The 26,250-nt window shown below is 51.8% G+C and overlaps 1 protein-coding gene across 1 annotated transcript; it reads left to right on the top strand.

Moving 5' to 3' along the window:
* Positions 1-26,249, top strand: NCF2 (neutrophil cytosolic factor 2). Its single transcript, XM_020284422.2, has 15 exons — positions 1-385; positions 2,519-2,601; positions 6,930-7,038; positions 10,012-10,146; positions 11,035-11,142; positions 12,397-12,456; positions 13,992-14,035; positions 15,371-15,512; positions 15,730-15,798; positions 16,807-16,882; positions 18,900-18,925; positions 19,330-19,481; positions 19,602-19,713; positions 23,316-23,493; positions 24,450-26,249. Exons 1-15 carry the CDS (start codon positions 212-214, stop codon positions 24,560-24,562), a joined length of 1,581 nt encoding a protein of 526 aa, XP_020140011.2. The 5' UTR covers positions 1-211; the 3' UTR covers positions 24,563-26,249.
* Position 26,250: the final 1 nt, after the last annotated feature.

The raw sequence follows: 26,250 nt of genomic DNA on the forward strand, positions 1-26,250 counted from the left end.
GCACTCTGTTCTGCCTCTTTCCTTTTCTCCCTCATGGTAGGGCCATGCGTCAGTTGCCGAAAGGTGGGGACATTTCCTGGCACATTTGCAACACTGATAAGTCGTCTGGGGGAGGCTGGGCCGCATCCCGGCGCCAGGCCTGGACGGTGGACACCCGGGGGCCCGGGGCAGCCTCTCCTCTCCTCCCGACAGCCCTCCTGGTCCCCCCACCATGTCCCTGGCGGAGGCCATCAGCCTCTGGAATGAAGGGGTGCTGGCGGCCGACAAGAAGGACTGGCAGGGCGCGCTGGGCGCCTTCAGCGCGGTGCAGGACCCCCACTCCCGGATCTGCTTCAACATCGGCTGCATGCACGCCATCCTGGGCGACAGGCCCGCCGCGGAGAGGGTGAGTGCCCTGAGTGTGGCTGCTCCGGTTGCACGTTAGAGATCTAACCTCCAGGGAGCTTTCAAAGAAACAGAGACGCCAGGCCCCACCCCCACAGGGCCTGGTGGGGTTGGTCTGGGGAGTCTGGGAGCTTCAGGTTCAAAGCTCCCCAGGTGGTTGCCACGGGCAGCCCGGGCCGCCGCCTTCCTTCTCCATCTGCTGCATTCAGATCATCCCGCAATCGTTCCTTAACCACTTCGTGAAGACTCCCCTAGTTATATCTTCTTCAAAGATCTCCTGGACGCAGGATCTCCATCCATCTGCCACTTCGCACCTGGTGATAAGACACCAGGCTTTTGGCTTTCCAGGAATGTGTGTATCAGCTTTGCCCTCCCAAGAAATTGAGGGGAGGCACTTATAAAAACCAGGGTTTATCTCAAGTGGCAATTCTGATCGATTAGGTGGAGGGACTCTTTTAAGGATTCTGAGGTTGGCAGAAAGAAATCAGAGCATGATTGATTAGTGATGTCTGCCAAGGGCATGGTATGTATTAATGTCTTTTTCAAATATTGTTTTTATCTCTCAAATACCCTATTATACCCAACAATCCTTTCTTAGATAGGTCCTGGTAAGGTGGAAAGGGAAGGGAGTTTGGATGCAGAATATCTAGGATCAAACCCCAGCTCTGCCTCTTTCTGGACTTTTGGTCTAAAGCGAGCCACATAAACTGACTCTCAACTTCTTGAGAGTGTCAGTAGAATAAACATTAATCAGACACCAACCATTAACGTGGTCTGTAACTTCACACCACTGTATTCAAGTTAGTTATTATTGTCACCTTTTACTGCCAGTCTTTGCAAGGCCGTGTGCGGGCAGAGGAGGACTCCCCAGTGCCCTTAAAGAGCCAGTTCCTCCCCCAGTCGTCCTCACTCACAGCAGGTAAACAAGCCTCGGCCACACCCACCTGACATGAAGAGTGAGAAGGGGCTCAAAATGCTTTCACAGTCTGACAAGTGGGTCTCGGGCCCCAGAGTTGGCAGACTGACCGTCAGGAGCCTGCGAGGGTCCCCAGCTCTGGCTAGAGGGAGGACAGTGGGGCCACCTCCCCTCAGTATTTATGTCAGGGGGCTGGCGGGGGCTGAGCCCGCAGCACAGCACATCCTGAGGGCTGATGGAGATGAAGTCCACCTGGCCCAGGAGAAGAGCTTGGCAGAGGACAAAGCTAGTTTGGGCACAGCAGTGCCGGCGGGGACTGTTCGCTCTTGCCTTGTCCTGGCCGTGGCGTCCTTGGCGAGGCTGTACGGGCCACTGCTTACCTGTCAGCTCCCAGGCCTTCGGGCTCACAGCTCTCCATTTCTGCTTGCACTCTTCTTCTTCTGGCCTTCTCATTCCCTCCGCCCTGCTGTGTTTTCCTGCATGGGCCCTTTTTACTGGCATTTTAGATGCAATCTTATTTGCTAGTGTTTTAATTGCATGATACTCATGTAAGAAACAAATTTTTATAGTAAACAAATATGACAGTTTATATATTTTAATTGTGTTGTTTTCATTTTCAATCAATTCTATTATTTTGATCTTACCCATATCTTGCAAGGGGGCTAATAATATTCCCATTTTACAGAAGAGAAAACTAAGGTCCAAGGAGATTAGGTAACCGGCCACATGCCATGCAAAGAGGAAGTGACAACACTGGATGTTCTGACCCCAGGGTGTCTGAACCCTCGGTGGCCTCTTCTTGCCTTTAAGACTTCAATCCTGCCTGTAATCCTAGCACTCTGGGAGGCCGAGGCGGGCAGATTGCTTGAGGTCAGGAGTTCGAAACCAGCCTGAGCAAGAGCGAGACCCCATCTCTACTATAAATAGAAAGAAAATAATTGGCCAATTAATATATATAGAAAAAATGAGCCGGGCATGGTGGCACATGCCTGTATAGTCCCAGCCACTCGGGAAGCTGAGGCAGGAGGATCGCTTGAGCCCAGGAGTTTGAGGTTGCTGTGAGCTAGGCTGACGCCAGGGCACTCACTCTAGCCTGGGCAACAGAGTGAGACTCTGTCTCAAAAAAAAATAAATAAATAAATAAAAGACTTCCATCATTCTCATGCTCCTTTGTGCCTGCCCCCGGCTCACCTCACTGCCCGCTCCTCCTCTCTGCAGGCCTTTACCAGAAGCATTAACCAAGACAAGCACTTGGCGGTCGCTTACTTCCAGCGCGGGATGCTCTACTACCGGATGGAGAAGTGAGTGTCCAGTGTTGTTCACGCTGGGGAAGTTCAAGGAGAAACGGGAGGGTCTCAGTGCCGCCAGACTCGGTGTTTGAGAAGTGTCTGCCCAGTGTTTGTCGGGAAGCATGACGGGCCCTTCTCGGGCCGTTGTGCAATAAATCGGCGTGTGGGGCAGAAGCTGGCACTGGGCAGGGAGGCAGGCCTGCCACCCGATCATGTGGGCTGCGCCATGCTCACAAGGAGCCTGTGTAGACGCCACGGGCCTGAGATTCGGATTCAGGGGACACCCATGGTGGTCTGAGACTAGGAGGTATTGAGCTGTCACAGGGTCTGGCTTCATCCCAACAAAATGTATTTTCAAGGCCTGGTGTAATCCAGTCCATGAAATATAATTCAGCCACAGAAATGAGAGTATGAATTAATATCATATAAGGATAAATGGATACAGATAAATAAATAGCATATATATTAATACAGAAGAGGTTCACAGTAGATGTTAAATTTAAAAGAACAGATTTCAAAACAGTGTATATAACACAATCCCATTTCTGTTTCACAGAATAAAGTCTGGAAGGCCATAGACCAAACAAAATGTTAACAGTAATTGGCTCCGAATGGTGGGATCGTAGGGAAATTCATTTTCTTCTATTCTCCTATCTGTATCTTTTGGTGTGTTTACAGTGAAAAACATGAAATAATTGGTAAAATGATAAATAAATACAAAAGTAAAAGTTAATCTCTATTACTACTCCCCCCATCTACTACAAATACCTCGTAACAAACATACAAATAACAAAGGACAAAAATTCCAAGTGTTCATTTCAAATGTTTTGGGGGATGCAAAACTGCCCCTTGGTAGAGACTGTTCCATCAGCGTGCACACGCTCTAGGGAAGAGGAGTTTGCTCAGGCCGATGGAGAGCTGTCTTGCTAATAGTGCGAATAGTCTGAGTGAAGCGTGGGTGTGGGTAAGCTCGGATGGAGGAGCATAGTGAGGGTGGTTCCTGCCGAGGGTGTCCAGGTGTCAGGGAGGGCGCCAGGCTCCCATCCTGTACCACCTTGAAGGCTTTTGGTCCTCTGGTTTGATTAGAAACAGAGCCTGTAAAACCCATGTGCTCAGCTGTTGCTAAGGGCAACAAGAAGCTCAGAAGACTTCAAAGATACAGATGCAGTTCATCACCTGAATGAGTAAAAGTAGCAGTGAAGTCTCCCCGGAAGAAAACCCAGACACAGAGGCAGTCTGGGGACAGCCTGGGCTCGCATCCGCCTCTGACTCCCTGTCACCCTTCCTAACATCCCCTGTGCCCCACCCTCTGTGCTCTGCAGATGTATAAGATACGCAGGAGGCCCAGCAGAAATCCTCTGGCTGCTCTTAAATCTCAAAAGACAAACTCAAAGGCCATTTTTTTTGATGAGCGCTAACAGCCTGTAATGACGAGAACAACTAGTAAAACAGGGAAGGCTCCCAGAAGGAATGTCCACAGAAAAAGGCCCACAAGTTCCAGGGCTTGGAAAGCTAAGATTTTGAGTGAGTTAGAAAGATTTTGGAAAGATCTAGGAATAAGACCCAGGATTCAATTCATCTGTGATTGATAATAATTACATCTGAGAGAAAAAGCTACCAAATTTTATCTTTAACTCAACAACTATCTCATGAGGAAGTCAGATAAATGAGGCATCATTGTTCTCCACCCCAAGCTGGCTTCTTTTGCACAATCCCTAAGTGCTGTATTTCCTCTAACGTTCTATTCTCGACCCTTTTCCCTTTTATGACTACAGCAGTGATTGTTAAATGGCAAAACGTAGAGACTCTCTTCCCAGAAACACACATACATTCTTTTCTGTACAATCTCATGTGGACATGAACATGGAAGTCCACATACGAACCCTAAGGATCCATTTCTGGGCAAGGCCACCGTCTCCCATGCCACCAACCCCACTTCTAACCAGCCAGCTACTAAATCTGTACTGGGGTGGACCCAGAGTGTCTCTCCCTAACCTTGGCAGGTTGTCTTCTTAAATATCTCTTGAAGTTACCTATTTCTCTCATTCCCATGAGCACTGCCCTGGTTCAGACCCTCATTTTTCACCAAGGCTACTGCAGTCACTGCCAGACTGGTCTCCCAGCTCCTGGTCTTGTTGCCTCCATCAAAATTCCAGAGTGCTGGCCGGGTGCGGTGGCTCGAGAAATTAGCTAGACAACTAAAAATATATAGAAGAAATTAGCCGGGCATGGTGGCGCGTGCCTATAGTCCCAGCTCTGGAACCTTCCGCCAGCTCCCAAAGGGGCACAGATCACAGTGGACGCTGCAGCTGCCACAGGACACCGGCGCTGACCTGGCCTCCTCGGGGCGGGAGGCTCTGTGGCCCAGCAAGGGGGGCCAGTCACTCCACCCTCCATTGTACACAGAGCGGCCGCCAGAACCTTCTTGACCTTCCCGGGATGCCTGCAAGATGCGTGGGAACGACCTGAAACGCTCACTGCTTCTTAAGGAGCGGTCTGCCTGCTTTGAATAGGTTTACAATCGTCTTTATTAACAACGAGCATTCTAGAGAAAGCCATCTTCCCACTGCAAACCCCGGCTCTCCTCTCTCCTTCCTGCTGCAGCCACTGCCTCGGCTGTGCGTGACTGCACACCTAGCGGTGAGGGCAAGTCCAGCTTCCCCCGCAGCCAGCCTGGGGACACGTTCCCAGGACTCTGCTGGCCACCAGCCCTAGTGCTCAGCGCTGAGCTTCCTGGGCATCAGAGTTCCAGCTTCCACACCATGTATTTTTAAATCTCCTAACAAGACCTTATATGGCGTGTGCTTTACATAAGCACACAATGCATGATCGGTGCATGAACTGAACTGGTAGAGTTTCAGAGCTGAAAAAAACGAATCATAATAGTAAATGGCTGTGTGTGCCAGGCACTGCCCTAGCCACCCGGGTGCTTCATCTCATTTAGTTCTCCCGACAACCTGGGAGGTACGTGCTATTATTGCGTGCTTATTCCAAAGATGAGGAAACAAACTTACGGAAGTTAAATGACTTGCCCTTCATCGCCAGACAGTAAGTGGCAGCTCCAGGACTCACGTCCAGGTGGTTCGGACTCCAGAAATGGGATCCAGGTTCTAGCGAGCCCCTCACCATACATGCTCTTTGTATGATGTCTTCCCTGTACAACACACGGCCATCATACTGCTGACGCGGACCCCGGGCCCAGGGAAGCAACTTGCTCGGGTCTCTCGGTGAGTGGCAGAGCTGCTGGACCTGGGGCCTGGCCCCTGGTCCCTTTCCTGCCCCTCGACCTCCCGAGGAGCCTGCCGGCCATGCCACACCCCGGGCTCGCCTCCATAGAAGCCGGGCGGCAGCTCTGGGTCAGACAGGGGCCTCGGGACTTTCGGCCCAGTTGCCCAGGTGGGAGCCACAACCAGGCGGCCAAATGTGCTCCTGCCAGGCAGGGGCTGCGTGGAGTGGGGGGTGGGCAGCTTGCTTTTGCTGCCCCCGCCCCTGCAGCCCGGCAACGGTCCCGTCTCACCGGGGCCCCTGTGGAGGTCGGGGTGAGGGCAAGGCCCGGCCCGCGTCCTCAGGAGCGTGCGTCCAGCTCCCGCCCACACCCCTGAGGGCCCTGCTGCTGTGGTCAGCGCCATTCTCTGCCGCAAATCCCCGGACAGCAGCCCGGACACACCTGCAGCCAGTCGGCGCAGTGCCAGCCCAACCCAGCCCAGGGCAGAGCCGGGAGCAGTACTAGAAACGCTACCTGGCTGAAGCGACAGTTTCTCTTTTCTTTTTCCCAATGTGTGTGGAGGAGGCAGGAGGGGAGAGGAGACCAAGAAGGCCACGAAACCAAGATCTAAGTTGGACTCAGGAGCAGCCAGGGCAGAAGGCTGGGGGCAGGAAGGTGACACCATGAGAAGGGGCCCTCGGAGCCGTGTCAGGCTGGCCTGGCCTGGCCTTCTGCCGCCGCAGTGCAGGGGCCAGCAGGGCTCCAGGTCAGCTCTGCAGGGACACGGGGCTGGGCGGGGGCTGGCTCTGCTGGGAGCTCTCCAGAGGGAACGAGGGCTGCATCTGAAAGCGACAAGCCAGGTAGGTTGTCGGAGAGGTGGGAGTTGTGTGCAGTCAAGAGAGAGGACAATCCCTGTGACCGCCCCAGACGGGACACTCGGGCTGCAGTGACGCATGGTCCGGGGACACCGGTCACCTTGTGTCCTCTAGGATGTTTGAGCCAGGGTTGTTGAGAAGCTAGAGCAGGTGGGAAGGACTTGGAAAGGCTTCTTGTCCCAGGGAGAAGTGCACCCCATTTCACTCCTCATTCACTCCTCCGCGCCCCCACTGCTGTGGCTTCTCCCTCTGTCCCGCAGATACGACTCAGCCATCAAAGACCTTAAAGAGGCCTTGACTCAGCTGCGCGGGAACCAGCTCATAGACTACAAGATCCTGGGGCTGCAGTTCAAGCTGTTCGCCTGTGAGGTGAGGACAGGGCCCGGCCCGGGAGGGGTCTTGTGGCTGGACGATCAGTGATCTGTCGACACCTTCAGGAGCTCAGGAAGGCCATTTTGCCCCCTGTGACTTGGGACTCAGATGGATGACTTGAGACTGTTCACGGGGTCATCAGTTACCCGAGGGCATTCTAATAATGTGAGGCTAGGCCGGGCGCGGTGGCTCACGCCTGTAATCCTAGCACTCTGGGAGGCCGAGGCAAGAGGATCACTCAGGGTCAGGAGTTCAAAACCAGCCTGAGCAAGAGCGAGACCCCGCCTCTACTAAAAATAGAAAGAAATTAATTGGACAACTAAAAATATATAGAAAAAATTAGCCAGGCATGGTGGCACATGCCTGTAGTCCCAGCTACTCGGGAGGCTGAGGCAGGAGGATTGCTTGAGCCCAGGAGTTTGAGGTTGCTGTGAGCTAGGCTGACGCCAGGGCACTCAGTCTAGCCTGGGCAACAAAGTGAGACTCTGTCTCAAAATAAAATAAAATAAAATAAAATTCCTACAAATGTCACAGATCTTTCTTTAGAAGAATCACTTAAAAAAAATCCACTTGCTTTAGTTTCTCAGGCACAAGAAGCCAAGTATTCCCAGGGTTGCTCAGGGCTAATAATAGAGTCCGCAGCTGCCGGGGCCCCTGGGGAGACGTGGCCCGTCCAGCCCCGCAGCCGACCGGCAGCTGCCCCCACTCTCGCGGCCACGCAGAGGGGCTTCGCGGTGGGACTGGCCCGCACTCGACCAGCTCCAAAGTGGCGTTTCTCAACCGCGGCACTATTGGCGTGTTGGACCAGACGATCCTTTATTGTGGGGGGACGGGGAGCTGTCCCATGTGTTGTGGGATTTTTAGCAGCGTCCCTGACCTCTACCCACTAGATATTAATAGCACTGGCACTTTCCCCACCCGGTGTGACCACCTAAACCAGGTGTCCTCAAGCTACGGCCCGCGGGCCACATGCAGGTGTTTTTGCCCATTTGTTTTTTTACTTCAAAATAAGATATGTGTAGCGTGCATAGGAATTTGTTCATAGTTTTTTTTAAAACTATAGTCCAGCCCTCCAGCGGTCTGAGGGACAGGGAACTGGCCCCCTGTTTAAAAAGTTTGAGGACCCCTTGGTCAATCTCTAGACGTTGCCAACAACCCCACTGAGAACCACTTACCCAGATCACAGCGTTGGGCACCGAGTGGCTCCAGAGCAAGGACCATGCCGCAGCTGCATGGAAGTGGAGTTCCATGAGAGGAAAGTCCTCCTGTGGGTGGGACGACACGACCCAGTGGACAGAGTGGGCCTCTCTGCAAGCGAGGCTGGCCTTTCTTTTTTTTTGAGACAGAGTCTCACTCTGTTGCCCAGGCTAGAGTGAGTGCTGTGGCGTCAGCCTAGCTCACAGCAACCTCAAACTCCTGGGCTCAAGCAATCCTCCTACCTCAGCCTCCCGAGTAGCTGGGACTACAGGCATGTGCCACCATGCCCGGCTAATTTTTTCTATATATTTTTAGTTGTCCAATTAATTTCTTTCTATTTTTAGTAGAGACGGGGATCTCACTCTAGCTCAGGCTGGTTTTGAACTCCTGACCTTGAGCGATCCACCCGCCTCAGCCTCCCAGAGTGCTAGGATTACAGGCGTGAGCCACTGCGCCCGGCCGAGGCTAGCCTTTCTGGGATCTGAGACCCTCTTTGCCACACAAGACCCTCCAGTCACCCCTGTTATACTCTCTCTCCCCACCCCAGCGCAAGCCTGGCTTCTGAGAAATCATACCATTTTTTTAAAGAGCATCAACGTTTTTCTAGTCATCGAGCCATCAAAACCAGTGGCGAGGAAAGGTCTTAAAAGAAGGTGACTGAGAAGCTGATGGCAAGGTCAGGGCGGGCTGGGGCGGCCAGTGGATGCAGGACGCTGTGGCCCACTGAGGCTCAGAAGTAGGCCTGGAAGGGGCCGGGTCTCCACTTCTGGGCTCGGTGTGGGTCCCTGTCACCCAGCACCAGCCACTGACTCCGTGGAAACGCCCGGCCGGCCACCCGTCCACGCCTGGCGCGCTAACGTTGCTGGTTGGCAGGAGCCTTGGTTCTTGGGCCCGTGACTTCTCCCTGGGGTGCTGAGTCTTGTGACATAACGGCTGGCTTCTCCCAGAGCAAGTGACCCCAGAGAAAGTAGGAGAGAGCGTCGACGCTTTTTGTAACCTAGCCTCAAATGCCACACTCCCCATTTCCACAGTGTCCTATCTTTTCTGTTTCTTTCAGTCAAGGCATTTTTTTTTTTTTTACTCTTTGTGTAAGCTGTGAAGCATAATAATAAAATAAGCACTTAGGAGCCTACAACCCAACTCAAGACCTAGGAAACCGTGACTGCGGTTGACTTTGCCATTCCCTCCCCAGCCCGGGTGAAACACTCCCGTGGTTTCTGTGCTAAGTCTCCTTCCAGCTCCCTGGGACTTCTGCCCGTGGGGTTTCTTGCCATTTTACAGTCTTGTTGCTCACGTGGTCTGCGCGGGCTCCATTGGTGACGGTGCAGGACGATGCATCTGGAACCCTCTCTCCACCCTGCCCCTGCCCAGTGTTTCGGCCTAGGCTTGGTGGGGGGAGAGGGAGGCACAGGGAAGACACACACCTGTGTTTTATTCCCAACTCTGTCTGTGCCTCTTCCAGGGGCTTCGATCAAGTCACTCTTCTCTACGCCAAAACAACACAGTAGCTTTGTCCCCGGCTGACCTTATTTGGCTGTTGGAGAATGCACATGGTGTTGGATTTTTGTGCATTACAGGACGCTTTCTTAACACCATGCTTGTGCTTGATGTGACTCGATAGCAAGACTAATCGTGCAATATTTTAGATTTTCCCAGGAGAGCCGAGAGAGAAACGTTACCAGGCAACATTCCCAGAGTACACATGTCAGCCCTTCCCTGGCACTTTGATTTGGAGTAGTCTCAAGTTTTATGCCTCGGTCTGTCCCTTTCTAGGTGTTATATAACATTGCTTTCATGTACGCCAAGAAGGAGGAATGGAAAAAGGCTGAAGAACAGTTAGCATTGGCTTCGAGCATGAAGTCCGAGCCCAGACATTCCAAAATCGACAAGGCCATGGAGTGTGTCTGGGTAAGTACACTGTGGGTGGCGCAGGGCGTGAGAGCGTGTCATTGGATTCGCGGTTGGCTCAGGGGACGTGGAATCGAGAAACCGTAACCACGGTGCTTTTTCTTACTGTGAGCTCTGGGTAACATTGATCTTCGGGTACAGTTGCATGTAAGATCTTGCGCGTGTGTGAGAAGCTCAGGCCTAGAGCGTGGGGCAGCAGGGCCCTGTGTCACACCGGCCTCAGAGCGGGGCAGCCGCGGGGGACAGGGCGCTGGAGGCTGGCGTGGCGCAGTGCAGCCTCTGGGCACCAAGAAGCAGAGACCACGTCTGCTCGGTCACCAGTGAGTTCTCGGAGCCAGGTACAGCGCTGGGCACATGACAGCCTTCCACAAAAATGCATTGATTCTATGCATGAATGGTGAAAATTAGCCATAGTCCGAGCACATTTGGGAATGAATCTAGTTTTAAATTCTATTTTTAAAAGACCAGGAAGAAGAGGCTTGAGTCGGTCTTTGAATGCTTATCCACGTCAGCAGACAGCAGTCCCCAGAGAGCACCGTCGGGAGCCTGGTGTGGGTCCCGGCCACCCTCGTGGTGGCAGGGGTGCTCCCTGCGCTGTGAGAGAACCCCACTGTCACACACAGTGGGGACAGTCCCTAGGAATGCAGGGTGCTGGGCAGTGGCACCAACCGGCGTCCACGCAGCTCAGCGTGTGGTGATATGGAACCTACTGCACCTACTTTAGCAGCCTAGAGGCATGTTAATAACAAGATGGGTCCCTTTGAATCCGGCAACGGTGCTTTGACGCGGTTGTCTCAGTGGCTCCTTGCGTCTGGTCGGTGGGGGCGGCAGGACAAGCTCCGCCACCCCGTCTTCAGAGCGGGAGACACTGCGCTTTCTGTGTTGCAGAAGCAGAAGCTGTACGAGCCGGTGGTGATCCCAGTGGGCAGGCTGTTCCGACCAAACGAGCGACAGGTGGCCCAGCTGGCCAAGAAGGACTACCTGGGCAAGGCTACGGTAGGTGGGCTCCCTCGACTGCCCGGCGGCATATCCTGGGCCTGGGCCGCGGGGAGCAGGGGCGGGGGACTCTGGACCAGGGGGCTCTCCCTTGCGGCCCTGGCCCTGGGACGGCAACGAGACTCACCGACGTGCCGAGGTCTGGCCGAAGGGGGGCAAGCGCTTCCAGTTCATTCCTCCAGCCTCCTCCCGCCCCTCCCTCCCAGCCAAGCCGGCGAGAGCCACAGGCTCACTCACAGGAGGGGAGTCCTGGGGAATGGGCCACAGGAAGAGAGCACAGCTCCAAGGGCTCACTAAATGTGGGGAGAACATGTTAGGGACAGGGACGAGCACGGGCCCCTCTCGGCCCAGTGCTGTCTGGCGTCCATGTCTCAGTGTGCTGGGGAACGCACTCCCACTTCCACAGCCCCGTGTTTAGACCCCTTCTTAAACGAGACTCCTTCTGAATCTAGGTCTTAAATCCTTTCAGCCAGGACCCAAAGGACGCCAGCAGCCCCCTTCCAAAACCACATGTGACTTCGCCACATTTGTAGGGCTTCCATTGCATGATGGCTGGGGGCTGGGTCTGGCACAGTAGCCATGGTCAAGAGAGCCCGGGTTAATGGAAACACCCCAAAAATCCATCAGTGGAGGAATGCATAAACAAAATGGGATATATCCCTATAATGGAATATTACTTGGCCATAAAAAGGGAATGGAGTACTGACACGGGTGAACCTTGGAAGTATTATGCTATGTCAAAGAAGCCAGACACGAAAGGCCACATGTAGTATAATTCCATTTATATAAAATGTCTTGAACAGGTAAATCCACAGAGATAGAAAGCAGATTGGTGGGTGCCAGATTAGGGGGAGGAGAAGTGTGGACTAACTGCTTAATGGTACAGGATTGTCTTTGGGGTGACAAAAAATGTTTTGGAACTAGACAGAGGTAGTTGTTGCACATCATTGCGAATGTGCTAAATGCCACTGAACCGTTCACTGTAAAGTAGTTGCTTTGATGTTATACAAACTGCACCTCAACAAAAAAAATTTTTTAAGAGAGAAAGAGCAAGGCTGGGCTAGCAGGGGTGGGAGGATTGCTAGTTTCTGCGGCTGCTGGAACTTCTAATCCAGAACCACTGTCCACCTGTGAAGCCAGGCACGAGTGAGAATGGGCCTAGGGTGTGAGGGGGGAGGGAATCTTGGGGACAAACACAGAAGGTCAGGGCCACAGTGCCAGCAGAGCCTCACGCCCTCCTGCCCTCGGTTCCAGGTGGTGGCGTCTGTGGTGGATCAAGACAGTTTCTCCGGGTTCGCCCCTCTGCAGCCACAGGTGAGGCAGCCCTGGCCTTCGTCGAGGGTCTGGGTCTCTAGTGCTTTCGTGAGGCATCTCACTGGGGAGAATGTTTGTGCCCAGTCGCCTCATTGTCAGGGCTCCTCCAAACGCGCCTCCCGTCTCAGCCCCGGGCGCCCCGCCCGGCTGCTCAGGAAATAGGGTAGTGCCAGGTCCTCTAAAGCCAAATGCCACTCGCCACGGCTCTAAGTTCTAAGAGATCTGCTAGTCATCGCTCCTGAAGCCCTGACCATTCTCTCAGAAAACTGAAGCACAAGCTATGGAAGGCTTTTTTTATCCTTTGGGACAGAGCCTCACTCTGTTGCCCGGGCTAGAGTGAGTGCCGTGGCGTCAGCCTAGCTCACAGCAACCTCAAACTTCTGGGCTCAAGCGATCCTCCTGCCTCAGCCTCCCGAGTAGCTGGGACTACAGGCATGCACCACCATGCCCGGCTAATTTTTTCTATATATATTAGTTGGCCAATTAATTTGTTTCTATTTATAGTAGAGACGGGGTCTCGCTCTTGCTCAGGCTGGTTTCGAACTCCTGACCTTGAGCAATCCGCCCGCCTCGGCCTCCCAGAGTGCTAGGATTACAGGCGTGAGCCACCGCCCCCGGCCTATGGAAAGCTTCTTCACCAAGCCTCCTCCCGGCTACCGGGGCTGCTGGGGGGAGCCCTGTGTGGCCTGGGGCCTGAGGCCTTGAGCTCTCCGGCTCCATCCACCTGCCCGCGTGCCCCAGTTTCCCTCAGGGACGCAGGCAGTGTGCCCAGAGCGAACCAGTTTCAGTCGACGCTGGGCTGGGAGAAGGGGTCTCGGATGAGCTGGACGACCTGGATGTCCTGGTCTGCCCAGGACAGCCCGGCCTGCCCGGGCGGGAGGTCGCCTGCTGGCCCAGGGTGTGGCCCGCACTGGGGCTCTGGAGGGCGGATGGACAGAGAGGAAGGAAGGGCAGCCCGCGCCTACATCCCGGATCTGTGTCTTCCCCGTGACGTTGAAGGCAGCCTTGCTGGGGCCCTGGGCTTCGGCTCAGCGGGGACCACAGAGGGCAGAGGAGCCGCAGCCCTGGCCCCCGTGCTCGGCACAGCAGGGCGCCTGCGCGCTGGGAGGGCAGTCTTGCCTGGTCGGTGGCCCTGCGTGGATTTTAAATACTCAGAAGCGTCATGCGACACAGCAGACATTAATTATAGAACAGCCTTTGGAAACCGTCCTGAGAAAGAGACAGAGCTCAAGGTCAAAAGCACTCTCCTGGCTCCGTGCTGCTCTGAGACAGCCAGCCCCGTCCAAGCCGGCGCCCACCGGGGACTGGGGACTGCCGTGCTGGTGCTGGCGAGACGTGCTCCGGGGGCGGCTGGGGAGGCGAACTTTCCAGCATGTCCGCATGCGGCGCCTTCCCCAGACAGTGTCCCCGCCAGTCAGAGACGCAGGCTTTGGGGTGGTGGTCTGGAAGAGTGCTCACATTACCATTAAAGGCCTGTTCTCTCTCCCTCCCTGTCCCTCCCTGTCCCTCTTCATTTTTCCTCCATGTGAAAATAGGCAGCCGAGCCTCCACCCAGACCCAAAACCCCAGAGATCTTCAGGTAAGTCAGATTTAGACCCCTCCGTATGCAGAACATCCACGCTCCACGAGTGAATTGATGGCAACACAGGGGGTGAAGAAGATGAAACTGGGGGCAGGGCCTAAATCTTGTTGGATTTTTCTAGAATGTTTGGCTTCTTCCGTTTTCAAGGTTAGACAGGAATGGTGCAGTGGGGGTGGGCCTCGGCTGCGGTGGGGTTGACCGGGGGCCCTGGCTGCAGCTACGTGGTGTCCCAGAGTCCCCATGTCAGCATGCACTGCATAGCGAGGGCTTGTTGCCGGGGGCAGCAGTGTCCCGGGGAACAGCCGCCCGGGGGGCCAGGCTGCTGGCCTGAGGCCAGAGGTGAGCTTTGCACGGAGGGGAGGAGGCTCTGGCGTCAGGAGGCTAGAATGGCGTCCCCTGTGCCCTCCTGGCGCATGTTTTCTGAACAAATAAGGGGAAGGACCCAAGAAAAGGAAGTTATTCTTCTGTAAAATGAGAAGCAAAGAGTGACACAACCTACAGCTTTCTCAAGAATTCCCTCTCAGCCATGAAGCAAGCCCAATTCCCCCCGCACCCCAGAAGTTAAGAAAAGATGAAGAAAGTAACAAAGCAGCGACAGCACACGGAGGGGCTGGCCGGGCTCCTTCCCCGAGCAGGGAGAGTCCTGCTCGCTGCAGGGGTGGACAGGCTGTCTGGGAACAAAGCCAGGGCTGAGGGGAACGTAACCGAGTGGGGAGCGAACGGAGGGAGCCTGAGATCCTAATTCCTCCGAGGCCTTAAAGCCATTCTCAGTCATTGGTTCCAAAGTGGGACCATCAGGCACCGCAGAGCCCAGAGGCCTGACGCCAGCAGCTAGGCAGCCTCAGAGCCCCGGGCACAACCTCTCGGCTCTGCAGCTGGCCCCGGCCCTGCAGCCCTCCCCGCCCTGGCCCGAGCCTGCACCTGACCTCCGCCTTGTGCCAAGCCCTGGCCGCAGTCCCCGACCCACCCCAGCTCAGGTCTGGGAGCCGACCGAGATTGCCCAGCCAGGAACCCGTCTCCTCAGAGGGAGGGGAGGGCGAGGACTGGAAGGCCTCCTTATCTAGTGTTGCCTTGGTCTTTCCTTTATTCTTGTCCCACTGCGTATGTGGTCATGGTCATTGTCATGCTCACATGCAGTTTCTTCGCTAGACCTCTCAGGAGCCCAGGCAGGCGAGCAGCTGGGTCAGGGGCACGGGGGCTGCTGGCTGTGGAGTGAGAGTGAGCCTGGAGCCAAGTCCCTGGCCCCAAGTCCACTGTGCTCGTCCCCTCACACCGCGTGGGGGCTGTGGTCCAAGCCCCACAGCGGGCCGATCTCGTGTCTACCGCCTGCAGGGCTCTGGAAGGGGAGGCTCATCGCGTGCTGTTCGGGTTTGTGCCCGAGACAAAGGAGGAGCTCCAGGTCATGCCGGGGAACATTGTCTTTGTGTTGAAGAAGGGCAACGATAACTGGGCCACCGTCATGTTCAATGGGCAGGTATTCAGAGACTGGGGGTGGTGGGCTGGGCGGGGACCCTGGTGGCCGGGGCAGAGCTTCCTGCGGAACAGTACCTGCTCCTGCTGCCTCATTTGCAGAGCTGCAGGTTTTCTTGTCTCTGCACCATCCCTCCCCCACGACTCGGCCTGCTCCGTGGTGTGGGCACTGACCAGCGTGTCTCTATTTTCCCTCCTCATTCTGTGACGTCGCGCTGCAGAAGGGGCTCGTGCCCTGCAACTACCTGGAACCCGTTGAGCTGCGCATCCATCCTCAGCAGCAGCCCCAGGTAACGTATGCCAAGGCCTGACCCATCTCCCTCGGCATCTGCACCCTCCCCCTGGGGCGGGGCAGCAGCGTGGAAGAGGCACCGCCAGGACCGCACGCTCCCTGGGCCTGAGCTGGCTCGAGTGGCACCAGCTGCCTGAGCCGAACAGGGGATGAGGGACAAGCCCAGGTGCCAAGCGGAGACATCTGTAGGTCCCACTGGTCCCACCACCCCTGTGACTCCTGCTGGTCAGGGGAGACGTGGGAAGCAAAGCCTGCAGCACAGGAGGCTTGGGTTCTTCCCAGATGTGTCCTCTTCACCTGGAAGAGCAGTCCATGCGCTGGCTGGAGCAATGCCACAGCAAATAAAACACCTGCTGTAGAGCACTGAGTCTAAGTGGGCCTGGCCAGCCATCGCTTCTAAAACTGCCACTGCCCGCCCCTCCCCCGGCCCCTTGCAAGGCCTGTGCTCCTGCCAGGCCTGCAGAGTCAGTTGCCTTCGCTGGATCTGAGCAGCCCTGTAAATGACGGCAGTGGAGCCCTCTCTCTCCAGACTGTGCGCCCAGCTGTGCGTCAGCTCGGCCCTCCCCGGTCAGAGTCACTAGGTGCAGATACTCTGGAAAGCTGCACGTGCCTGCCGTGCAGCCGAGAAGCGGGAGTTTTCCTTTCTCGGTGCCCTTTGCAGCTGGGACAAGAGTTCCGTCCCTCCCCACCTCCAGTGGGTTTCCAGTATGGCCGAGAGGGTGATACGGTGGCCGGGCCCTTTTAGGATTGGGATTAGGATTAGGATTCTTATTTCTACTACGATTTTGTTTCCATTAGGCTGACCCTGCCTTCTCCTTTTAACCAACATTTTCCTTAGTCTTCCCCAAGTCACTCCCACTCCCCTCCCGCACCCCCACAGCTTCCAGGAAGTGATTTGCATCTGGATCATTTCCATGGGGGTCTGCAGGACCTCTCTCTGCCCTCACCCCTGCCTGAGAACTTTGACTGTATGAAGGTCCTGACCTTCTCTTCCTGCCACCTCCAGGAGGACAGCTCCCCGGAGCCTGACATCCCAGCTCCTCCTAGCTCCAGTGCCCCGGGAAGACCCCAGCCGTCACCAGGTTAGTGGCCCCAGAGCCACCCCCTAGGCCTGGGCGCAGGCGCACTCCAGGCCGCGTCCCGACCCAGCCTTCCAGGAAATTCTGGTTGCTTCTTCTCCCAACATGCCACTCAGCTAATGACCATACAACCCCAGAACCAGCCGCCCTCCCCAGACGTGCACTCGGTGCCTCCCTCCCTGCCGCTCCACAAGGCCCACGCGCCGGGTCAGGGCAGCTGCTTCCGAGGGGCCGTGAGTGTCCCGACTCTGGCAGCCGCCAAAGCCCTCGATTGCTAGGTGCAGCATGTCTCAGGGAAGATGGAAGTCACTGTACGTGTCTGCCTCAGAGGGCTGTGGGGGGCTCTTTTCAAATGTCTGAGGAGCTGGATCTGGAAAAGACACTGCTCTGCAGAGCCCCGAGGGGTGGACAAGGAACCAACAGGCAGAGGAGAAAGGGAAATTTTCTTTCATCTCTCGTAACGTGGAGAGAGCCGTCTTGGGAAGTAATGAGCTTTTGGTCACTAGCGCAGCCGAAGCAGATTCTGAATAGGCGCTCGGTGGAGATGTGCTGAATAGGTGGTTTATCCAGTTTCTAGATCAACGAGTGCCATGCCCACCTGGTCATCAAAATCACTTGGGATGCACCTGCCCCCTTTTTTATTTTTATTTTTGTTTTAATTTTTTGAGATAGAGTCTTACTCTGTCGCCCTGGGTAGAGTGAGGTGTTGTCATCACAGCTCACTGCAGCCTCCAACTCCTGAGCTCAGGTGATCCTCCTGCCTCAGGCTCCTGTACAGGCATGAGCTACCATGCTTGGCTAATTTTTTCTGTTATTTTTAGTTGTCCAGCTAATTTCTTTCTTTTTTTTTTTTTTTTTTTTTTTTAGCAGAGACAGGGTCTCGCTCTTGCTCAGGCTGGTCTCGAACTCCTGAGCTCAAGCAGTCCTCTTGCCTTGGCCTCCCAGAGTGCTAGGATTACAGGTGTGAGCCACTGCGCCCAGCCCCATTTTTATTTTGAAAAATGTTAAACCTACAGAAAAGTTGAGAGTACAATAAACAGCAGAATACCTTCCACTAAATTTACCAGTTGTTAACATTTTGCACCATCTCCTTGCCCTGCTCCTTTCTCTCTCTAGTTTTTTCCCCCTGAGTCACTTGAAAATAAGTTATAGACTCATGACATTTCACCCTGCATTTCAGCAGGGATCTCCTAAGAATAAACACTTCCTGGATAACCACAATACAATCATCATATCTAGGACATTTAGCATTAATCATACTGTATTTTGTATATTCCATATTCTAGGTGTTCCAATTGCTCCCCCCTTAAATGTCCTTGACTGCTTTTCCATTTTTATCTTTGCTGTCAAGGGGCTCATCAAAGATCACATATCAACCCAGAAAGATTTTGTGCATACAGACTCCTAGGCCCTTGGTTCTGGTTTTTACAGGACTTGAATGGGGCTTGGGAATTTATATTTTTAGAAAAAACTTCCCAAGTTATTCTAATGATCAGCTGGGTGGGAGATCAGGGGTCTCTTTGTCCCCTATAGTAAAAACCTTTCTACATGCTTCTCTCATATAAATGTATGTATACTATTATTAATGTATAATAATATAATAATGATGCACTTTAGAAAGCATAAACAAAAATAAAGGATTAGGTGAAAATAAGGGGTTCTAGTATTTCTTCTTGTGACCCCTGGTTCATCCCACTCCCTGCTCTTCGTTGCTTCGGATCCCTCTGGTTGACCTGACCCTGGGTCCCTGCTCACCCTGGGGGCTGGTAGGGCTGTGCTGGTCCTTAGATAACTACCTACAGGCTCCCTGGAAGGAGAGACCGGGTCTGTTCATGACCTTCACACTTCCCCAAAGTGAGATTTTCCCCATAGTCACTAAGGTTAATAATCACCCCACAGATTAAAAGGTAAGAAGCTGGGTACCCTGTTCTAAGAGGTTTCATTCTGGGTATGGCAGGGGCTGGCCAAGAGTGTTCATTCACCATCTTCTTTTGCTTTACTCCCTACCTTTTCCATTCAGGTCAGAGACAAAAAGAAGAGCTCAAGGTAACCTTTTTTCCTTGTATTGTGACAAGTGGCAGAAGAGGAAGGAGTCCGGGCTATCAATTGTGGGCATGTCTCTCTGGATTATAGAAAGAGTCCCCCCGGGAAGGGTTGAGCCAGTTGCCACCTTACACGCAGTCCATGGGCTAGGGACCCCCTCGGCACCCTCCCCCAGCCCCCTGCACACACTTCTTGCTACTCTTAGCTGGTGGGTCAGAGCTTGCTCAGCAGGAATTCCTGTCCCAGCAGAAGTTGGGCGAGAGGACCCCGGAAGGCCTTTCGGGGTGCCGTGTGCCCCCCCCCCTGCATGGGCGGGGCACTCCTGCCCAACACGTACGCCACAGTGACCCGGGATGTTGCCGAGAGAAAGCCGCAGACGCTCAGGGACCTTTGCTTCCTGCCCGCAGGCCGTGAAGCTCAGCGTCCCGGTGCCCTACACGCTCAAGGTGCACTACAAGTACACGGTGGTCATGGAGACGCAGCCTGGCCTCCCCTACAGCCAGGTCCGGAACATGGTGGCTAAGAAACTGGAGCTCCTTCCAGAACACACGAAGCTGAGGTGAGCTCCGTGCAGGCAGCAGTGGGAGGGACCGCCGGGGGCTTTGTGCAGGCGCGGAGGACAGAAGAGGAGGGTGGTTTGTGGGCTTCTCTGACCCGGCTCTTCCTCGCCCTCCCGCAGCTATCGGCCTCGGGACAGCAATGAGCTGGTGCTGCTTGCAGAAGGTAACATGAAGGATGCCTGGGGCCAGGTGAAAAACTACTGCCTGACTCTGTGGTGTGAGAACACCGTGGTGAGTGCTGTGAGCCCCGGGGCACCTACAGTCCCGGTCCCACTGGGTCACTTCCTCAACAATTCCGCATTTATCAAGCACCTTCTGTGTGCCAGGCACCATGCTTGGTGTTGGGGACACGGTGGGTAACGAGTCGCAGCTCTGCCTCCCTTTATCCGCATCCCCAGGCGGCTGCAGCTGGGAGAGGGTCTCCCACAAGAGGGCAGCAGGCCCTGGGCGCCAGGAGCCACAGAAAGCCCCAGACCCCTCCAGGGCCCGTGCCTGACTGGGCATCACTAGAGCAAGGCTGGAATGAGGGCGTAGCTTAGGGCTGAGCTCAGGGCCATTCTTCACCTCAAGTTTCCAGGGGAAAGAACACTGAAGGGTGAAAGAAAATAGTGAGCATTTATTTCACAGGGATGATTTGGGTAACGACTTCCGCATAGCAAGCATCTACTGAGAACTTCCCATATGCCAGACTGTGTGCTGAGTACATTCTGTGTATTAATTCTTATCATCCCCACAATCTATGAGGTAGGTATTATTATCCCATCTTATAATTTAGGAAACAAGGCAAACAGAGGTCAAGTAACCTGACACAGGTGGTCAGTAGTGGAGCCGGGCCTCGGGCGGATGTTGATCCCAGAGCCTGCCCATATTCCTAAGCGCCCCGCTGCACTGGCTGCGCACGGGCAGGCTCTTATTAGCCTGAGGCCTCGAGAAGAGCTAAGCGACTTCCCAGCAAGAACCATGGGAGTCGGGAGCAAAGTTAAGAGGCTGGGATAGTAGCTACAAGGTAACACTCTTGGACTTCGTTCACCCTTAGTCTCCAGAGGAAAAGTTGCCATTTCTTTTTGTTGTTGATGTGATTTCTCTCCCCTAACTCTTGGTCCTTGAAAACCACCCATCTGCTTTTTATCAACACACTTAGCCTTTTATGTAATTCATGTACACGGATTGTACAGCACATACAGTCTTTGTTTCAGGAGTCTCTTCCTTTTGATTGCTGAAGTGTTCCATGGTATGGATACCACAATTTGTTCATCCATTCACCTGTCAGTGGACATCTGAGTTGTTTGCTAGCAACGTTTACACTACAACAAATATTTGCTGAGCACGTACTTCCCTGTAGATAAAAAAACTAGTAAGACACCACCCTTCTTAGGGGGAAGACACGAGCAAACAGGTAACGAGGAAGCATCGTGCTAAGGACACGCAGGGAGGTTCACAAATGCTGTGCTATAGAAGCACAAGGGAGGCACCTAATCCAAAAACGCTGGAGAGAAGCGGAACAGTTTCTTCGGGAACATTTTCCTGAAGAAAATGATGCTGAAATCATCTTGAAGCCTTAAAACAATAAATAGAAATTAGCAAGGGAGAGAAGTAAAGGGTGCATTGCCCAGTGGAGAGGACAGAGGGCCCATGTCAGCCTAGTGGGTAAAGGGGCTCGGTGTTACTGGACACAAGGGAGAGAGGGCAGGGAACAGGGCTGGAAAGGCAACAGGGCCGTATCATGCAAGGCCTCGTACACCGCGGCACTAGGATGTCGTCAACAGGAGACAGCTGGGTCTTGCTTTGGGTTAGTGCTCGTGGGTGTGTAGGCAGGGAACTCAGTAGGCTGGCCAGTGAGCTTCCCGAGTCTTCAGCTCCCATCACAGCCGGGGCCGGGAGAGGGTTGCCTTCAGTGCAATGAGACCGCAATCTCCGATGCCCAAAGCAGCTCACCGGGGCTCCCACGGCAGTTTCAGTTCCACTCAGCTGTGTTTCTCTGCCTTGGCATTTTTAGGCTGTGGCATTTGCAGCTTTATCAGTGTAGGGGGTATAACATGAAACAGTTCATACATGAATCCTTTAGAGAGCTACAATTTTTCACCTACAAGTGGGTTTTGAGACAGTGGAAATGAGCATGTGGGAAAGCTATTCCAGCCCAGCCAGGCCTGGGGCCAGGGCAGGAGGCAGAGTTCCTCCCCCGAACCTCATCCTCACAGCTGGGCAGGGGGCTCTGCTTAGTTAGGGGAAGGGTTTCTGTGGTATGCTCACTCAAATCACAAATGTTCGCTGGAAAAAAAGTTAGTGGGGGAGGAAGGATGAAAGAGGATGAGCGGGAGGAGGGTCCTGTATAAACCCCAGTTTGAGGCACTGAGGAGTTCAGAACATTGCCTTCGGTAAGTCGAGCCACCGGGGTTGGGACTCCCTGGTTAGTCTCTGGCTGAGAGGACAGGCCCCAGGACCCGGGGGTAAGAGTGAGTGTAGGGGTCCCTTGCAAGTTTGAAAGGTCACTCTAGGTCTGCCAACTGTCTTGGACTAACGCTGTCAGCATCTTTTTGAAGGGATTCTGCTTAGAAACGGTTATGCTCTAAATGTGAACCACTTCACTTAAAAGTTGTTTTAATTTTTTTCCTTTGACAAGAGCTTCAATCTATTTAGTGGCTACACATGGCTAAGTATTCCCAAACTCCCAGCACAGTCTTTCTGGAACTCAATCCAAGCTCAAGGGTCACTGCTGAACACCCTTTACCTCTATCCATCACCCTTGGAGGCGGCAAGTCAGGTTATTCTCGGACTGGAAGGAAAGTGAACCAACATTTATTAAGCATCTACTCTATGCAGGAACAATTATCTTAACCAATATTTATATATATTTAGAATAGTACTGTCACAGAGTAAGTGTTCAATAAATGCCAACTATTATTATATGTCAGCTCATTTAATTCTTCTGGCCTCAACTTCAGGTGAGGAAGCTGAGGTTCTGAGGTCACACTGCTTGCTGGCGGCCACGCGGTGGTGAGCAGTGGAGCTGGGACACAAACCCCGCTCTGTGGACTCCGCAGGGCTCTGTCCAACTTAGTGCGCTGCCTTCAGAGAAAGAGGAGTGCCAAGGTTCAACAAACAGCGTTTAGAAACTCTAACTTTTAACACTCCGTACGTTTTAGCCTAGCAGCATTTCTTAATGTTGATTTGTTAAATCCTGACTCCCATCTCTAGAAACATCTTGCTCCTCCATAAAGGAGCAAAAATGACCACAATGTGTAAGAAGTCTAAGACCGTATGTCTAAGATGTGCAAGAAGTGGTGTTAACAGATAAAAGAAGTGTGGCACCATGCAGGGGGTTCTCAAACTTCAGCAACTACCAGAATTACCTGGAGGATTTAAAATACACAGTGCAGGGCCCCACCCTCGGACTTTCTGATTTAGTAGGTTTGGGATGGAGCTGGAAATTTGCATTTCTAACAAGTGGTGCTGGTGCTGGGAAAAGGGTGTTACATTCAGCCCTAAGAAAGAAACTCAGATTTGACTTTGGGCTCTGTCACTTACTTGTGACTCAACCTGTTTCCCCAATAGAAAAAAGATTAATAATAATGCCTATTCTAACTCTCTCAGGCTATTGTATGGTTTCAGTAAGACATTTTAAGACTATATATGGTTCTGGAGACCTTTTGGTTTATTATCTGATCATCCAATTTCATAAAGAACATATTAGGTCTATACTAGGCACTGATCACAAACTTGCCTTTGAGTTTATAGCCCAGGTTCTACTATGACATTTCACTGTTTCCTTTAGTGATGTTCAATGCCCACTGGCCAGGGAATCAGCAAAATTAACAGGCCCCTTTTTATGCCAGGGTGACCAAGGCTTTCCTGATGAACCCAAGGAAACAGAAAAATCCGATGCTAATAACCATCCAACAGCAGCTCAGCTTAAGGAAGGGACCCAAGTGGTAGCACTCTTCAGTTATGAGGCCACTCAACCAGAGGACCTGGAATTTGCGGAAGGGGATGTAATCCTGGTGCTATCAAAGGGTAAGCACTACTCCAAGATTATAGAAACTAATGTACACGTTGACTGAAACAAGGTCAAGGGCAGAGAGAATGCATCAGTAACATACAAATCAAACTGAAGCCAGTGGTTTCAATCTCCTTTCTAGTGTTTAGCTGGAGGGAACAAAACTGAGTGCTCAGCCTTTCCCTATCTGTCGCTCTAATGGGCAGGGAAGCAACAATTAGCCGACTGAGATAACATCTTGACTATTAAAGATGGAGATGTTTTGGAGCCCATGGATCCTATTCCCAGAGTTCACAAATTTGCTGGAATCATTTTGGCTTTGCACCAAGCCATGCGATGCTTACCTTCTGCAAACTATAGTTCTTGGAATTAATGCACAGACTATTAAACTCTCTGGGTCTCCTTTTCCTTTAGTAAAATATAACTAATATCTACAACTGTATCATTATGAAGTCTGACTGTATACATACTCTAGTATAATGCCTGCACTCTATTTAAAAAGCTCAAAATAAGTGCTATTAAAATCTTTATATTTTACAAGCATGTACTAAACCCATTACTAGTTCTCTCAACTCTTTGATGAGTCAATGAACAGTGAATTTTCGCTTTTAATATATTTAACCAATGGCATGCCCCATTAAAACAGATTCCCAACAAAGCTCAGATAAAATTCCCCTTCTTAAAAAAATCGTATCTAAGGATTTATTATTCAATTTATTTCACCTTATTTCTCTATTTGGTAACTTTCTAAAAAACATGTAATTCATTCTTCTGCATTTTACTCTTTCATTATCATGTCTAAGTCAGAAATCAGTAGTAAGATGCTTAAACCGTATGCCCACTCTCTAACCTCAAATCAGTTTCCAATACTTTCTTTTTCCTGTTATCACACTTGGGGGGGGGGGAGGTGGGTATGACTGACTAAAGATCTATACTGGTTTTGGAAATCCACGTGTACCTTTTCTTTTATCAGTGAATGAAGAATGGCTGGAAGGGGAGTGCAAAGGGAAGTTTGGCATTTTCCCCAAAGCTTTTGTTGAAGAATGTGCAACTACAGGTTTGAAAACCTCTCCTAGAGAAGTCTAGGATGTTTCACAACCTACAAAGTCAAACAAAAGGAATCTTTTCTTTCCAAGATTTAGCACGTCTCTGCTGTACAATGTACCAGGACATTATAGTTTTGAAGTGTTAACCTAAATGTTCCCTGTTAAAATTTAACCTATCAGACAATGATGTGAGGACCCAGGATGATGTTTCCTGGGGTACAGTAGGCAGCGGAGTTGTGGGGAGGAGGAGTGAGTAGAAGTATCTGAGGGGTCTTCTAGGGTGTTGATAATCTGTTTCTTGTTCTGAGTGCTGGCTACCCAGATGCAGCCACATTGTAAAACTTCCCTGAGCCATATACTTATGATTGATGCACTTCTCCATGTGATACCTCAATAAAAAACTTAAATCTTACAAAAACAAAACAAGACACCAAGAGTCCAGACCCAAGAGCTAAGTATAAACATTCCAGTTCCTGTACCATACTATTGCAGACTCTTATAAGGCTTAAAGTAACCTTATAGTAATTCAGAAGGCATAGACATATAAGATACTGTTTTCTTTTTTTTCATTAAGTCTCATTCCTTACACAGAACCTGGACTGAGTTAAGTTCTCATGGAATATAACATTCAATTCCACAGGGAATTAAAATACTAGAATTATATCTCTTTATGCCTTCTCACAGAGGAACATTTGTTAAGATTTCAATATTGCATATATGCCATTAACACTTAAGTGATGAGAAGCTGTTCAGGAAGTCAGTTGATTAATAACTAATCCTATTAAGTTATTATAATACAGTCCCTGAATGACAAGGACAGAAATGTGTAGTTGTGTGAACATCACAGAACACAGCTATATAAACCTTGATGGTACAGCCTACTACACATCTATATAGCATAGCCTGTTGCTCTCAAGCTACAAATGTGCACAGCACGTTACAGTACCGAATACTGTAGGCAATTGTAACACCATTATCAAGAATTTGTGTATCTAAACATAGATAGAATGCTGTGGTTTTACTTGGTTATCGTTTAACCCAATGATCCAGGTTTTTAGGGTTAACTTGAGTGAATGATTCCATGGATCCTAGACCTGAATACCTGGCTTTAATTCCCCTTCCTCCCTTCTTCTTGAGAGTACGTGTAGCTTTACTAACAATTGTTTAAGTGCGTAGGTGCTTGTGAAAAGCAGAGTTAGGAAGTGAACTGCAGACTGAATCAACACTTAGGTGAACGGACAGCTGATCAGCGTGAGCACACAGACCTCACGGTGAGCTACAGCACTGGCTTACACCAGCACAATTGAAGGTCCAGCAAGCTACAATTGAGGACTTCAGACTCACCTCGAAGAAACGCAACCCAAAGCTAAGAACAGCATATACTGTTAACTGCTAATCAGATTTATTGAATTTTATAGGCCAAAGGATAAACTATCTCTGAACTGCCTCATTAACAGCTACAATAGGGATAAAAGTAGTGGGATATTAACTCCTTAACATATACCATGCTTTATTAAAAAATTTTGATAGTTTCTTCCTACTCACCCCTTTCCATAATAATTCATTGGTCTGGAATGCTAATAAAAAGCAAAAATAACCCCAAAACATATTCAAGTTCTGATCATCTTTGCTTTATAACTAGTGAGTAGTTGAAATTTTTGCCTTTAAGTTGGATTTTCTTGAATACTGTATCTTTTAGGATAGAAAATAAATAATCTATACACAGAT

This window comes from Microcebus murinus, chromosome 23 (assembly GCF_040939455.1).
Source record: "Microcebus murinus isolate Inina chromosome 23, M.murinus_Inina_mat1.0, whole genome shotgun sequence".
In the NCBI taxonomy this organism is placed as follows: domain Eukaryota; kingdom Metazoa; phylum Chordata; class Mammalia; order Primates; family Cheirogaleidae; genus Microcebus; species Microcebus murinus.